This window comes from Pongo pygmaeus, chromosome 21 (assembly GCF_028885625.2).
Source record: "Pongo pygmaeus isolate AG05252 chromosome 21, NHGRI_mPonPyg2-v2.0_pri, whole genome shotgun sequence".
Classification (NCBI taxonomy): domain Eukaryota; kingdom Metazoa; phylum Chordata; class Mammalia; order Primates; family Hominidae; genus Pongo; species Pongo pygmaeus.
The window spans coordinates 51713135-51729710 of NC_072394.2; the positions used below are offsets into that span (position 1 = coordinate 51713135).

A 16576-nucleotide genomic window follows, 5' to 3' on the forward strand; every position below is an offset into this window, starting at 1 on the left:
TGGGAGGCTGAGATGACAGGATCGCTTGAACCCAGTTGGACTGGCCTGGGCAATGTAGTGAGACCCTGTCTCTCTCTTAAAAAAAAAAAAAAATTTCATTAGCCAGGAATGGTGTCATGTGCCTGTAGTCCCAGCTACTCAGGAAACTGAGGTGGGAGAAACACCTGAGCCCAGTCAAGGCTGCAGTGAGCTGTGATCATGCCACTACACTCCAGTGTAGGCGACAGAGCAGGACCCTGTCTTTAAAAAAAAGAAAGAAAAAGTAGTAAAGAAAGGCTATATACTGCTGGGTGCAGTGGCTCACACCTGTAATCCCAACACTCTGGGAAGTCAAGGCAGGAGGATCGCCTGAGGCCACTGCAACCCAGCCTGGGTAACAGAGCAAGATACTGTCTCAAAAAGGAAAAAAAAAAAAAAAAAAAACTATATTGTAATGTCTTACTATGCAAAGCTACTCATGAAAAACTTAAGCCAGGTGCAGTGGCTCACACCTGTAATCCCAGCACTTTGGAAGGCCGAGGTGGCCAGATCACTTGAGGTCAGTTCAAGACCAGCCTGGCCAACATGGTGAAATCCCATCTCTACTAAAAATACAAAAATTGGCCAAGCGCAGTGGCACATGCCTGTGATCTCGAAGCTACTCAGGAGGGAGGCTGAGACAGGAGAACTGCCTGAACTCAAGAGGAGGAGGTTGCAGTGATTCGAGATTGCACCACTGCACTCCAGCCTAGGCGACAGAGCCAGACTCCATCTCAAAAAATAAAAATAAAAAGAAGAAAAACTTACTACTCTGGTTTTGAACTATAATTTTTTACTGTAATATTTTTAACACTTAATGCTTACTTGAGTGTATTACCAAAGTTACCCCAGGCCACCCCTTTTTCAATGGAGTACCCAGAATGAGTTTTTTTTTTTTTTTTTTTTTTTTAATGCAGTCTCCCTCAGTCACCCAGGCTGGAGTGCAGTGGCGCGATCTCGGCTCACTGCTAGCTCCGCCTCCCGGGTTCACGCCATTCTCCTGCCTCAGCCTCCCGAGTAGCTGGGACTACAGGCGCCTGCCACCATGCTCGGCTAATTTTTATTTTTAGTAGAGACAGGGTTTCACCGTGTTAGCCAGGATGGTCTCAATCTCCTGACCTCATGATCCGCCTGCCTCGGCCTCCCAAAGTGCTGGGATTACAGGCGTGAGCCACCGCGCCCCGGCCCAAGATGAATTTTTATAAATAGTCAAAGACACAAAAGATCACACTGGTCAGCTTCCAGTGTCGCCACCACCAAGTACACTCCCTGCGAAAGCGCATCAAGTCAGGGCCCTGGGCTCAGCTTCTCTAAGAACCTTCAGTCTGGGGGAGGGTTGTGATGTGAGTCACAGGTCCAAGAATTCTTTTTTTGTTGTTTTTAAAGTCGTAAAGACACTTTTTCTCCTTTTACTGCTTTTCTCCTCAAAATGTTGCATTTCCTTCCGCCTTTAGCGTTTTCCATAACCTTCTGATCACTTTCAGTTATTCCGGCAGTACAATCATAGGCTGGCTTTACAGTGAAACCTTTATAATCTTCTTCCACTTCTTCTAAAATTAAAAAATGAAAACCAACTAGCCCAACCCTCAACCAGGCTGGAACACATGTCCTCCTCAGTGCTCAGTTATGGTGAGAGATGAGGATGCCCTGGGAAGTGTCCGGCAGTCTCCTCTCAGCTCCTTGGGGTCATTTCTTTGGGTAGCAATGTCAGGTCTGGACGGGGCACAAGTCCCTACATCCAGGTGCCCAACATGCCTCTCAGAGGCAGCAACGCTTCCCAGAGGGGCTGGCCCTGGTCCCCCCACGACGAGCTTCCATCCCCTTACTCACATCTTCCCTTATTTTAGTTACTGCTCAACAGGACCAAACACTTCATTAGTAGCTGTTTATTGATCAATGGTTTGATATAAAGTTATTTCAGATCTTCAGATTTTTGCCCAGACGGAATCACAAGCATTACAAAGTTTTTTCTTAAAAATAAAAAAAGGATAGGGGCAAGTTGGGAGGGGACCAACCTAGCAGTAGTGGCATTTGAGAATAAATTAACAAAAAAACTTTAGTATTACCATTTATTGATGAGAAACACTAAGTTTTACTTACATTCCACGGGGAGAAAAATTCCAGCGTAAACAATGAATGGAAGCGGCACTTAACTCGCAGGGCTACCAGGCTTTCCATACGGACCACACGCAGAGCCTCAGTGCACACACTTCTGTGTACAGTAACACAACATCAAAAGCAACACAGCTGTATAGAGAAACGCAGGTCATTCTTTTCAGCCCTAATGGAGATGTAATTAACAGTATCGAGCACTCTGGAAAATCAGTCTGCAGGTTTATATGGACTACATGGAGATCATATCCTGTAGTGTAGTGAAAGCTAAGTCCTCAAGAGCCATATGTATAGATACACAATGTTTTTTTTAATAATCTTTAAAACAGAGATCAAAGTTCATTTAAGTCCTGTTTGCATTAACAAAAATAAAAATGAAATAAAAATGGAACCAAATGATCATCTAAAGTTTAAAATTCCTAAATTGTCCAATTTATACAACTGTGGGAGACTTATTCAAGGTTTCTGAAAGTCCAGGACTGTTTCAGCTGAACCAGAGGGCACACAATTTGCATCACTGAAACTGTCCTGGGTTAGTCAATGAAATAAAAATGTCTAACCACATACACATGGATATGATCTTTGTCGGTTAGATTATTGATAAAGTCAGTCTCAGACAAGTTTCCAAACTGTGCTATATAACTAGATACAATTGAGAAATTCACAAATGAAAATTTTATATAGTGTCATATCAATCAAAAGAAAATAATGAAACTAAGAATACAGATCACTGTTGGAAGAGAAAGCAGTGGTGATGGTGTGGGTACTGCAGGAGGTGGTGGGGCCATAGCACACTAGAAAAGTTGGGTCACGCTGAGTAGGAAGCATTTGATTTTCTCTGGTGCTTTTAGCTCTGGGGCCGGTCAAAGGCCTCTCTCTGGCATGGCTGTCCAGGGTTTGTCCCAATGTGTCTGAGTGAGCCAGCTTGAGAAGGGGTCGTGCCGTTTCTTCTTTCACACAGGGGGAAAAAAAAGACCAAACACGGAGGTGCCCAGGGTGTGGATCTGCTGGTGTCCCGGGAGAACCAGCTAGCTGGGCAGCCCTTCTTCCCCACAGGCAGCTGCTATTGCGTAGGGACCGCCAGGTCACCGAGTGGCCATCACAACAAACCCCAGCACAGTCCAGCCCGGCCACAGCCGCCTCCTCGTGTTTCTGTTGTCTTCCCTGCTGCTGCCCACATCCTTTACCCACCGTGTCTCTCGGCCCACTGGAGGTATCAGAAATTCCAAATTTTCAAAGCAGTTTCAGTATATTCAGTATATATGTTGGGATTTTATAATGGTTCATGGCCAGAAAAGGTTCAGCACCTCCCACACCTTTAAGGAAGAAAAATGAAAATGATGCTAGTTTTGAAACGTAAGAGAATTAAAGTACTGTTAAAAATGAAAAGAAATTGGCAAACATCAGGAAGTACAATACTAAAAGCCCCAGTTTATGATAACAAAAGTTTTCCCAGGATATGCCAGCAAGTAAAATAAGCAAGGAGGGTGTGTGTACTTATCTCTGCGGGGGAAAGGAAGAAAATGAGGGAAGAAATATATGTCTATATTTGTATAAAGAAACATACAAGAAAGATACAGGAGAAACTAGTAAAAATGTGATCTATGGGGGAGGCGGTGGGGAGAACAGGAGGGATGGGATGGGGGCTGTCCGAGGGGAAGACTGTACCTTGTAAAATAATACAGAGTTCTGACCATGTGAAGGTATGACCAACTCAAAGAGGTTTTTTTGTTTTTTTGTTGGGATGGAGTCTTGCTCTGTCGCCCCGGCTGGAGTGCAGTGGCGCTATGTTGGCTCACTGCAACCTCCGCCTCCCAAGTTTTAAGCAGTTCTCTGCCTCGGCCTCCCAAGTAGCTGGGATTACAGGTGCCTGCCACCACACCTGGCTAATTTTTGTATTTTTAGTACAGACAGGGTTTCACCATCTTGGCCAGGCTGGTCTTAAACTCCTGACACCTCATGATCCACCCGCCTTGGCCTCCCAAAGTGCTGGGATTACAGGTGTGAGCCACTGTGCCCAGCCTCAAAATGTCTTTTAAAAGTAGAGCTCTCTGCCCAGAGAATTTGGAAAACTTTAAGGCAAAAGGGCCAGAAAGTAACTCAGGCAAATATTTCCCCGCTGAGTCAGCAGATAGTGTGAACTCAACACAAACAAGGGGCAGCCTCCCCATCATCAGCGCCTTCCCCTTCATCAGTGCACTCACACAGACATTGGTCCGTTTCCTGTTCTTGGCATCTCTGTACTTTGTTGGTCCAACTCAGACAGCAACTTTAAGATGTTCAGCGCAGCCTAGTGGGGATGGAAAGAAGGGTAAAGCCACAGCCACCGCTTGGGACCACAGCACAATACACTGGTCAGGCAGGCAAGAGAGTTCCTGCTGCCCAGCAAACAGGTGGCAACTTCAACTCTGGCACTACTAAATAAAACTTTGAATTTTTAATTTAAAATACAAATTAAAAAATATTCAGTTACCTCATTGAATCATAACCTCTGAAAATGTTACATTTTTCCTTCTAGTATTTTTAACCTTGTGGTAACCAGACCGTATAAATGTTATATCCTGCTTTGTAACAAAAATCTATCATGTATTTTTCTTTCTATAGAGATACAGGGTCTCACTAAGTTGCCCAGGCTGGTCTCAAACTCCTAGGCTCAAGCGATCCTCCCACCTTGGCCTCCCAAAGTGCTGGAATTACAGGTGTGAGCCTCCACACCCGGCCTATCATGTATTTTTCTTATTACGTTATCTTCGGAGACACTGTTTTGTTTTGAAACGGAGTCTCACCCACCTGCCCAGGCTGGAGTGCAGTAGTGCAATCTTGGCTCACTGCAACCTCCACCTCCCAGGTTCAAGCGACTCTCCTGCCTTGGCCTCCCAAGTAGGTGGGATTACAGGCACACACCACCACACCTGGCTAATTTTTTTTTGTATTTTTAGTAGAGATGGGGTTTCACCACGTTGGCCAGGCTGGTCTTGAGCTCCCGAGCTCAGGTGATCCGCCTGCCTCAGCCTCCCGCAGTGCTGGGATTACAGCGTGAGCCACCGCGCCCCACCCAGAGACATTAATTTCATGCATGCATGATGTCCCATCAAGTGAATACACCGCAGTTTACTTAGATTTGTTGATCTGATCAATTCATTTTCTCAGTTTTCTTATAACAATAATTTCATCTGAACAGAAGACCAAAGCAAGTGGTTTTCACAGCTGCCAGAACGTGGACCTGCAGTTCCTTGTTCTGGTGAGAGATGAAGTGAGTGCAGTCTCTGGGTGAGCTGCAGGATCCCAGTCGCCCCTCCAGGCCAGCAGAAAAAAGGAAGGGAAAGGTGGGCTAAAGCTGATGAGTTCTGATCAAGAGTGAGAAATCGATCCAATCAGCTATGACAAAAAGTCTTCAAAAATATGAACACTATCAAACGATTCATTGCTCTCAAGGTCTATGGGACAATCTTTCTCCCATCTTCCTCAGGCTAGTAACAAGCTGAACCAAGGCAGGCTCCACATAAACACACAACACCCCAATCCCTCACCCAAGGTGTGACGTACCATATCATGGCAGGACTCCACATCCTTGCCGATACCATGGCTGATCAGAGGTGGCTGAGAGGAGCAATTGATAAGAGATACAAATTCGTTCTTGTTGTTTTTGGGGAAGTCTTTGTATTCAACCTAAGGGGGAAAAGAGAGCTGAGGCTAGGGTAGGGAACAGCAAGTATGAGTGGGCTGGAGGGCTGCAGCTCCGGGCCCCACAACCAAGATCACCAGCTCTTCTCTCCAACTCAGCCCGACTGTGGCCATACTAACACCTGCCCTGTCAGCCCAGAACCTTCCAGGAACCTAGGTGTCTGCTCAGAAGCCCAAGACTGGGAGAAGCCATATCCTTTCCTACCAGACAGAAGGTGTCAGCACGATGAGTCTGTTCTTTGAAATCCAAATTTACAACCACTGCTAGTGGTTAGAGGCTTTTAGGGTTGGCTTGCATTTTGAAATCTTATTACCAAAGGATAAAGATATTTCTCTTACCACATATGCTTACAATACTTCTATATCTCCTACCCTTCCACCACTGCTCCCCAGCCCATCCCTGGACAGAACTTGATTTAAGAAAAAAGTACAAAGTTCAAAGTTCATTTTCTGAGAGAAGCCAAAAGATGACTGTCCTGAGGCACAGCCATCACAGCTCAGGCCAGACAGTTACCTGGAATCCCTGGACTCTGGAAAGATAGTCCAGTTGCTCAGAAGGTCTCATGAGAGGTCCATGGGGTACGTGGCCTGAAGAGATGTTATTCTTTAAAATGGTCTCGGCTGTGGGCGAGGTGCCCCCATACAACAACTCTCGGGCTATCATGGCAGTTACCGTGGCCTTGGCAGGATTCGGAGCTGCCCTGGTAAAATCTTTGGTGTGATGTCCTTGACTAACTCCTACAGCCTGGGCGACCTCGGGCACCATGGGAAGAATCCCAGCAGGCAGCTGCTGATGACTTAGATAAGGCATCCTGAACTCGTCCTCTTTATTACCTGGGAGGGACACACACGGTAAACACGAATCCACATCCACAGCCTGGAAAAACGCGATGACACCATCAAACCCCACGCTGGCCCTCCCCTTGGCATGCATGGCAGCGCAGGGAATCAGGGAATAATAAAGACACTTTGCATGTGGGACCTCACTGGCTGGGCTCCTGCTGTTATTCAGGACCCATGCAAATCCCAGAATCACGTTCAGAGGAAGACGATATTAAGATCACACTTACTAGTCCCATTTTCATCCCCAGAGCCAGGTTCAAAAAAGGTTACTTTTCTTCCATCCCCTGGTTTCTTTATGGGTGTCTTAAAAAAGAAGAAGAAAAAAAAGGCCATGAGCATAAATCAGATCACTGAAAAATTAGCTCCTGCTGTCTAAATCTACACAAAGTCCAGTCAGCAATAACTGTGGCAATCGGCAGAAAAACCCTGCCCCACCTGACCACTGGCACCCTGACAGACACCTGGGCAGAGCCTGCCTCCTTCTCCTAATGCACCCTCCTGCCCACACCCCTGCCCACAAAGAGCATCTAACAAAGTGCACTAACCTGTGAATGCTGAGCTGCACTCTGCACCCACAGGAAGACGGGAAGCATTTAACCAGAAAGAGCAGAGATGCTAGACGGTAGAGCCCACCGAGGTGGGGAAAGAAGCTTTCAGACTGAAGCTAAACAAATAAATCAAGAATATTTCCTGGAGCTGATATCCAATTAAAAAATAAGGTGACATTCCAAAATTAACACCCTTATGGGGAAAATGTTATTACCTAAGAATTTTGTCAAACACAACATCACCTTTCTAAGAAGTAACAAAGGACACTCTGAATGTCCTACAAGATTCTGAAATGAAAAACCCTAAAGCCAAGTCTAAGATCTATACTGGTGGTATCTGAGGTCCCAGTCAGTTATTAACTGGCCATGACTGATGCTGTTTCTGTCAATATGACTGGCAGACATGAATGAATCAGGCCTGATTTCAAGTTTATCTCACCAGGACCATTCAGTGATGGGAAAGAAGAAGGTCAGTCATGGCTTTTGCTGAGGTCCTGCTTACCACTTCTGGCAGACACGAATTTTTCTTTTTACGTTCCTTTTTTGTTGTTGTTGAGACAGGGTCTGTCGCCCAGGCTGAGTGCAGTGGCATAATCACGGCTCACTGCAGCCTTGACCTTCCAAGGCTCAATCCTCCCATCTCAGCCTTGTAGCTCAGGCTACAGGCACAAGCCACCATACCTGGCTGATTTTTTAATTTTTTGTAGAGACAGGGTTTCATCATGTTGCTCAGACTGGTCTTGAACTCCTGGATTCAAGGCCTCAGCCTCCCAAAGTGCTGGGATTACAAGTGTGAGCCACCACACCTGGCCGTGAATTTTTCAATAAGGGATTATTTTCATCTGATGTTTAACTCACATAGGAAAAAAGAAATCCCAAACCTAAACTTTGGATTTGGCCTGTCTCTACTGTCACACTTATTTTGCCAGAAAAATCAAAGCCTGTTCCACAACTAATGAAAGCCTAACAGTTATAAATCTTTCACACAGGCTTCATTTCTAGAGTGCAAATCACACTTAGTAATTTCAATCCTAATTACCCTTCATCCTCTCATCCTACAAATGGAGAGGAGCAAGCTGCCCTCCACAAAGCGTTCCCAGACCACAAAGATACTGACACAATCACGATCTAACCCAGAGCCTCCTGGGGCCAGTGGACATGCGAGGCCCCACTGAGCACATTATGGTCCAAATGGATGAGACACTGCTCAGCAGGACTCCTTGATCTGTCAGGAGGATAAAGCCTTCCCTTGAAGCCTGCCCCTGGAGGTGCCCCAGTTCCCTAGGGTGAGGCGAGAGACCATCTTGCAATCAGAGAGCCCACACCACTCACCTTCTCCTCTGACTTGAGTGCAGGTTTGGTGGGCTGCGCCTGCGGGACTTTGAAACCAAGGATCTCCAGCATGTTCTCGGCTGCATTGCGCTTGGCCACCTTCTTGTTGGTGCCCGTTCCTTCTGCAGTGTGGTTTCCAACCTTTACCTGCACAAAGAAGTCAAAGCACAGACCAGTGCTTAAACCTTCAGAATAACAACCAGGCAGGAATTGGTGTGTCAGCAAAATAACCCAATTATGGTCAGAAGCAAGATAACAGCAGTGCCCCGAACCTGGCCTCCTCGTCTGTGAGAGAGCTAATTATTAAATAGTCAGGAGTTTGGGAAGCTGGCTGTTAAACACAGCCAGTATTAAACGTTTAATTATATAAGCTGATAATTATTTTAACAGAGGTAATTTTTGACTGCATTTTATAATCATCTGTGTTCTGAGGGTCTGTCCAGCTATTGCATTTGTACAATGGAAACAGTCTGTGATGGTGAACTACTGCACATCTATTCCCAGCATTGCCATCAGAAGTATCACTTTGAGAGCTTGAAATCAGCCATGGTGGGACTATTTATACCACAGAAATATACAAATGCTACGTATCAAAGATCATAAGTTGTTTATTGTCTAACTCTAAACCTACAATGATGAAAAGGTTAACAAAGCAGGTTAATCTTAAAAGCATGAGAAGTCTGCAGCCATTACATTGTAACTAGCACAAAAAACTGAAATATCTTCCCGTCTTTGAAAATTATCCAATTTAGCAGAGAAGCCACTCATATCATTTACAAATGAGTGATGTTACATGTCTTCACTGTTTCACTTTTTCTTTTTTGGGGGAGACAGGGTCTCACTTCGTCACCCAGGACGGAGTGCAGTGGCATGATCTCAGCTCACTGCAACCTCCACTTCCCAGGTTCAAGCGACTCTCCTGCCTCAGCCACCCGAGTAGCTGGGATTACAGGCATGTGCCACCATGCCTGGCTAACTTTTGTATTTTTAGGAGAAATGAGGTTTCACCATGTTGGTCAGGCTGGTCTCGAACCCCTGACCTCAAGTGATCCGCCATGCTGGGATTACAGGCGTAAGCCATCAAGCCCGGCCTGTTTTACTTTCATCTTACCTATTAACATAAATAAAAAATATCAACCAGCCGGGCGTGGTGGCTCACACCTGTAATCCCAGCACTATGGGAGGCTGAGGTGGGTAGATCACCTGAGGTCAGGAGTTCGAGACCAGCCTGGCCAACATGATGACACCCCATCTCTACTAAAAATACAAAAATTAGCCAGGCGTGATGGTGGGCGCCCGTGAATCCCAGCTACTCGGGACGCGAGGCAGGAGAATCACTTGAACCTGGGAGGCAGAAGCTGCAGTGAGCCGAGATCACGCCACTGCCCTCCAGCCTGGGCAACAGAGCAAGTTGACTCCATTCCCCTCTACCCAAAAAAAAAATGTATCTCAACCAGTATTCATGCTAGAACCAAAATCTCAAATCTACAGTATGGATTTGTCAATGACATGAGCAACACCTTTGCTGAACTGGATAGTAATAAACCATTATGTGTTGTCTGATTTTATAACACTATCGTTGGTGACTGTCACACTGAAATATGTATGAAATTTACAATAAAGTGTATATTTATAAATTGTACTACACATCCTGTCAGTAAAATTTATAAAACACACATATATATGTCAGTATAATTTATAACGCATATCCTTTGTGTCAGTAAAATTTATAACACACATGTATATAACACCCATGTATATATAACATACATATTCAGCTCATTCCACCAAACCACCCTCCCCGAAGAAGAGTTGGTTGTTAAACATGTTCCAGCACATCACTGCTTACAACCCCCTTCCAAGTTGATTGTAATAACAGGCACCTGGCTGCTAAAACCAAAAGCCCAGGTCACAAGACTCAGAGAGTCAAAGAAACCATTCCCCGGCCTGGACTAAATTCCAACCTGGCCATCTACCAGCCATTTCATCTTGGGCAAATTACTGATCCTCTCAGCAAACTGCAATTTCCTTTTGTGGAATGAAAGGATCATTCTTTTCCTACCTTTTGACTGCATAGGTAAAATATACGAGGTCAACTTTCTAAGTTATAAATTGCTATACAAGAGATAAGGATTCTGTCTTACATCAGAAAGCACTTCAATTCAAATCACAATTAAGTTAAGCTGCCTACGTGAAATGACCACTTAGCTTTGAACTTAATCAGCTAAGTACAAAGAAATGTTCCATACTAATCTGAAGTGTCACCCAATCTAAGCAAGAGGCAACCCTAGATTCCAGACTCCACAAGAATTAGGAGGAAGAGGAACAGATCTCTTGATACTACTTACAAAATTTACCTTTGGTAAAGAGCAATGTCATAAACCTTCAAGGAGATGTAATGAAGAAAAACTTCGCCCAGCACCCACCACCCCAGGACTCTTTCTTCCAAATTTCGGTGCATCACACCCACATTCCCACCAGTGCACCCAGCAGTAGTGCTGGTGTGCAGACATTCCATTCATTTTTTTAAGCATTAAGATAAACAACTTAATCTTTGATATGTAGCCTTTACAGATTTCTGTGGTATGTTTAAGCTGTCAAATTATTGCAAGCCACAAGGTCTTAATAAGGATCACAGTTGGCTGGGCGCGGTGGCTCACGCCTGTAAACCCAGCACTTTGGGAGGCTGAGGTGGGAGGATCACAAGGTCAGGAGATCAAGACCATCCTGGCCAACATGGCGAAACTCCGTCTGCTAACAATACAAAAAATTAGCCGGGCATGGTGGCACGTGCCTGTAATCCCAGCTACTCGGGAGGCTGAGGCAGGAGAATCGCTTGAATCAGGGAGTCGGAGGTTGCAGTGAGCTGAGACAGCACCACTGCACTCCAGCCTGGGTGACAGAGTGAGACTCCATCTCAAAAATAAATAAATAAATAAATAAATAAATAAATAAATAAATAAATAAGGATCACAGTTGCTGGCAGAACATGGCCCACAGGATCCAGCCTCCCCAGGAAGGTGTCCAGGCCTTGAACCGCCATCAGCCCCCAAGGCTGGACATGGTCAGAGGAAGGGGTGCCCATCATCCACGCTGACCCACCTGCATCACAAACTCCCTGCGGCGCGGGAGGCCTCGCTCTGTGAGGAGCGTGTACTCTGGCTCCTTCTCCTTTTTTGCCTGCTGGATCTGGGCCAGTCTGCTAATCGGATTGATCCCCTGGCCATATTCTGGGCTTGTCTGTGGCTGAGGAACAAACAAGGCAGAAACTCTGTAATGTTATTCACTGCATGAACCTGGTCAATTCAGAGATCAGGATATGAGAGGAGATAAGAGATTTTGGGTTGACCTAATGGCTCAGAATTTGATTCTTTTTAATTTAACATTTTAAAAATGAAAAGATGCTTTATTTTTTTATGATTGTTCTAGGTGATTTTAAGGTCTTAGCAAACCAACATCAACATTTCACTAAATGAAACATCACTATGACTGCGACCGCTGCTTTTTAACATATTTCAACATATGACAGTAAATGCGCAGAAAAAACATAAAACACTATTCCCACAACTCCCCAAAAGTCTGAGCTATGATGGGTTCCCAGTTTTCTTGAAGAGAACTCAAAATCCAGAAACCATTTTTAAAAAAAGCTCAAGCTGATGCCACATGGCAAGAAGAATCTCAGAATCCCAGCTACGTCCTTGTGGCCCCCACCTTTTGCGCCAAGGAACCCTCACTCACTCACTCACTGACCAGAAGTGACTTCCAGGCTATATTAAGCAAAAAAGGGAAACAAAAGGTATACATAGTATGCTTTTATGTAAGAAAAATTTGGATCTTGATACAGCATGAAACTACATATACTGAAAATCACAAAGTCCCCCATGGAATTATGTCCCCTTTCTGGAGTTGGGGAAGGGGTCAATATAATGCTTTGATAGATCCATTAGTGTGGCTCAAAAATCCAAAAGAAAAGGCACACAGCAAAATGTCTCACTCCCACCCTCCCACTATGGGCCTCCTGCCTGGCACGAATCTCCTCCACCTTCAGAACAGCAACATGGTCACTGAGACACAGGCACTGTTATTTCACCACGCGCCCCACAGACCGGCATGGCGTTCCTGCCCAATACCCCACTGTGATGGCCAGGGCTGTGATGAGCGCCCTCCTGCACAGATGTGTGTGCCCGTCTGCAGGTACCTCTACTGAACTGACACAATGTCCTTATCTTACCTAACAGGTGGCTCTTGCAGCACCTCTAAGGGGTCTGGCAGGCCTGGGGTGCAGCATGTTGGTCTCATCCCCTTTCACCTTGAGGACAGCAACCAGCCTTCTAAACCCCCCACCCATCTATAGGTAATGAAAACACCTTCTGTGTTCAGAAAAGTTCTCACCTTGACTATGGGTTTTGTTTTCTTTTTGATTCTAGGCTTTACTCGTTCAACTGCAGGCAGGGGCGGTAACTTCTTCAGCTCCTCAAGAACAGCTATGGCGGCATTTTTCTTTGAAATCTTCTTGCTTTTCCCTTCACCTTCCCCCACAAACTCCCCAACCGAAACCTTGGTCACAAAGTTCTTCATGTGGGGTGGGCCACTCTCCCGGGCCACCTGTTTCAGAGGGAAAGACTGAGTGAAAGCGGACAGACACTTATTAAAAGCTGCAAGGCACACTGGCTGGCACACTTCACACAGACACAGGGAAGGGGAATCAAGGACAAGGCCTACTAAATGAAAGGAAGCGGGGATCATTTCAAATGCTTTCTCGCCTTTCTTCTTACTTCTCAAACTGGTTTACGCTCTTGAGTCTGGTGAGTCCCAAACAGTCAGGCATGAAATAGGGAGACCTTTTTATTCCCATGTCCCTGGTTCACAGGCTGTCCTGAGTTTAGTGTGGTCCACTGCAACCGGCAAAAAGGAAGCTAGCCCAGCAAAGTCCAGAAATAAATGTAGCACAAATGCTCAAGTTTAGTATCTGCTCTGAGCCTCCAGCCAGGACTAGGCCTACTAAATACTGGCTGCTATGTGGCCACAAAAGAGAACGAGACAAATCTCTAAACACCGATAAAGAGGGATTCCCTGCACACAGTAAGTAAAAAAAAAAAAAAAATCAAACCACAAAAGAGTGTATATGGTATGGTAGCTTTAGTTTAAGAAAAAAAGGATTTTATACGAATATCTATACATATAAAAACAGACACACATTTATAAGCTCATTTTTGCAAAAAAAAAAAAAAAAAAAAAAAAGAGGAAGGATAAAGAAATCAATGGGCTGGACATGGTGGCTCACAGCTGTAATCCAGCACTTTGGGAGACCGAAGTGGGTGGATCACTTGAGGTCAGGAGTTCAAGACCAGCCTGGCCAACATGGTGAAACCCCGTCTCTACTAAAAATACAAAAATTAGCTAGAGGTGGTAGTGCACACCTGTAATCCCAGCTACTTCGCAGGCTGAGGCACAAAAATCCCTTGAACCTGAGAGGCGGAGGTTGCAGTGATCCAAGATCACAACACTGCACTCCAGCCTAAGCGATAGAGTAAGACCCTGTCTCAAAGGGGGGGAAAAAAAAAAGCAAGCAATGGGCCAGGCACGGTGGCTCACGCCTGTAATCCCAGCACTTTGGAAGGCCGAGGCCAGTGGATCACGAGATCAGGAGATCGAGACCATCCTGGCTAACACGGTGAAACCCTGTCTCTACTAAAAATACAAAAAAAATTAGCCGGGCGTGGTGGCAGGCACCTGTAGTCCCAGCTACTCGGGAGGCTGAGGCAGGAGAATGGCGTGAACCTGGGAGGCGGAGCTTGCAGTGAGCTGAGATTGCGCCACTGCACTCCAGCCTGGGTGACAGAGCGGGACTCCGTCTCAAAAAGCAAGCAATGAAATTAGTTACCTACAACAGGTGTGAGGGATTAGATAGACGGGATGAGATGGAATGATAATTTTGACTTCTGGAAGCATTTACTGTTTTACATATTAAAGAAATTAAGTCAACAAAGATGGGAAAAGAATCTAAAATTAAACATGAACAGAAACTTAGCTGCATATTAAAGTGATTACAATCTCCAAATGGACCAAAGACCTACACAGAGGCGCTAACATGTACAACTCTCAGAAGCAAAAATGGGCAAATCTTCATGACTTTGGGTTTAGCAATTGGTTTGTAAGATATGAAACTAAAAGCAATCAACAAGAGGGGAAAAAAAATGCTTAATCAAACTTTAAAACTTCTGTGTATCATGGACATTATCGAGAAAGTGATTACAATAACATAGAAAATCAGGCTGGGCAGGGTGGCTCACGCCTGTAATCCCAACGCTCTGGGAGGCCAGGTTGGGAGGATCACTTGAGCTCAGAAGTTCAAGACCAGCCTGGCCAACATAGCAAGACCTTGACTCTACAAAAATAAAAACAAAATTAGCCAGGTGTGGTAGGGTGCCCCTGTATGTAGTCCTAGCTACGTGGAGGCTAGAGCAGGAGGATCACTTGAGCCCAGGAGATCAAGGCTACAGGGAGCTATGATCACACGACTGCACCCCAGCTTGGGCAACAGAGCAAAACCTCATCTCAAAAAGTAAAAAAAAAAAAAAAAAAAAACTTAAAAATCTAACTGACATTAGCCAAGACACTCAAAAAGAAAAATAAAGTTAGAAGACTTACACTACCAGATTTTAAAACTTCCTATAAAGTCACAACAACTAGGATATGGTTTTGTGTAAGGATAAACAGATCAACAGAACAGCATGAAAAAGACCCGCACATATAAGGTCACTAGATTTTTGGCAAACACACCAAAACAAATTAAAAATCTCTCTTAAAAAAATAGTACCAGAGCAACTAACTAGGTATCTGCATGGAGCGGGGGGAAAAAGAAAAAAAATCAAACCAGGATCTCTAACTCATACCACAAACAAAAATTAGACCTAGGATCACTTAAATGTGATCTAAACTAAAACTACAAAGATTTTATAACAGAAGAAAGCCTCCAGACTGTAAGGTTGGCAAAGAGTTGAACACAAAAGATATCCACCATAAAGAAAAAAGAAATTCCTCAAAATTAAAAACCACTAGCCGGGCGAGGTGGCTCACGCCTGTAATCCCAGCACTTTGGGAGGCCAAGGCGGGCAGATCACGAAGTCAGGAGTTCGAGATCAGCCTGGCTAACATAGTGAAACCCCATCTCTACTAACAATATAAAAAATTAGCTGGGCGTGGTGGCAGGCACCTGTAATCCCAGCTACTTAGGAGGCTGAGACAGGAGAATTGCTTGAACCCGGTAGACGGAGGTTGCAGTGAGCCGAGATGGCACCACTGCACTCCAGCCTGGGCAACAAGAGCGAAATGCCATCTCAAAAATAAATAAATAAATAAATAAATAAAATAAAATAAACTGCTCATCAAAAGACATTTAAAAAGTAAAAAAGGGGGCCGGGCCCGGTGGCTCATGCCTGTAATACCACCACTTTGGGAGGCCAACAGGTGGATCACCTGAGGTCAGGAGTTTGAGACCAGCTTGGCCAACATGGTGAAACCCCATCTCTACTAAAAATACAAAAATTAGCTGAGTGTGGTGGCACGTGACTGTAATCCCAGCTACTTAAGAGGCTAACACAGGAGAATTGCTTGAACCCCGGAGGCGGAGGTTGCAGTAAGCTGAGATCGCGCCATTGCATTCCAGCCCAGGTGACAGAGCAAGACTTTGTCTAAAAAAAAAAAAAAAAAAAGTAAAAAACGGGCCAGGCTCATTGGCTCACTCTTATAATGCCAGCACTTTGAGAAGGCCAAGGCAGGTGGATGGCTTGAGTCCCGGAGTTTGAGACTAGCCTGGGCAACATGGCAAAACCCCGTCTCTACAAAAAAAAATACAAAAATTGGCCGGGCTCAGTAGCTCATGCCTGTAATCCCAGCACTTTGGGAGGCTGAGGTGGGCAGATCACCTGAGGCCGGGAGTTTGAGACCAGCCTGACCAACATGGAGAAACCCCATCGCTACTAAAAATACAAAATTACCTGGGCGTGGTAGCGCATGCCTGTAATCCCAGCAACTCG

The 16576-nt window shown here is 45.1% G+C and overlaps 1 protein-coding gene across 7 annotated transcripts in view; it reads right to left on the reverse strand.

Moving 5' to 3' along the window:
• Window positions 1-1889: 1889 nt before the first annotated feature.
• STAU1 (staufen double-stranded RNA binding protein 1) overlaps window positions 1890-16576 on the reverse strand; it is a 74768-nt gene continuing 60081 nt past the window's right edge. For 4 of the 7 annotated variants that reach the window (XM_054467462.2, XM_063659327.1, XM_063659329.1 and 1 more), the window contains 8 exons: window positions 12930-13142; window positions 11640-11783; window positions 8538-8684; window positions 6885-6960; window positions 6329-6648; window positions 5677-5799; window positions 4335-4420; window positions 1890-3446 (listed from right to left, as the gene is read on the reverse strand). In XM_054467462.2, coding sequence (XP_054323437.1) covers window positions 3431-3446; window positions 4335-4420; window positions 5677-5799; window positions 6329-6648; window positions 6885-6960; window positions 8538-8684; window positions 11640-11783; window positions 12930-13142 — 1125 coding nt within the window. In that variant the 3' untranslated portion in view covers window positions 1890-3430. Of the gene's footprint in view, window positions 3447-4334; window positions 4421-5676; window positions 5800-6328; window positions 6649-6884; window positions 6961-8537; window positions 8685-11639; window positions 11784-12929; window positions 13161-16576 lie in introns of all 7 variants that reach the window. The other 3 variants (XM_063659326.1, XM_054467461.2, XM_063659328.1) reach the window with 1 other exon arrangement.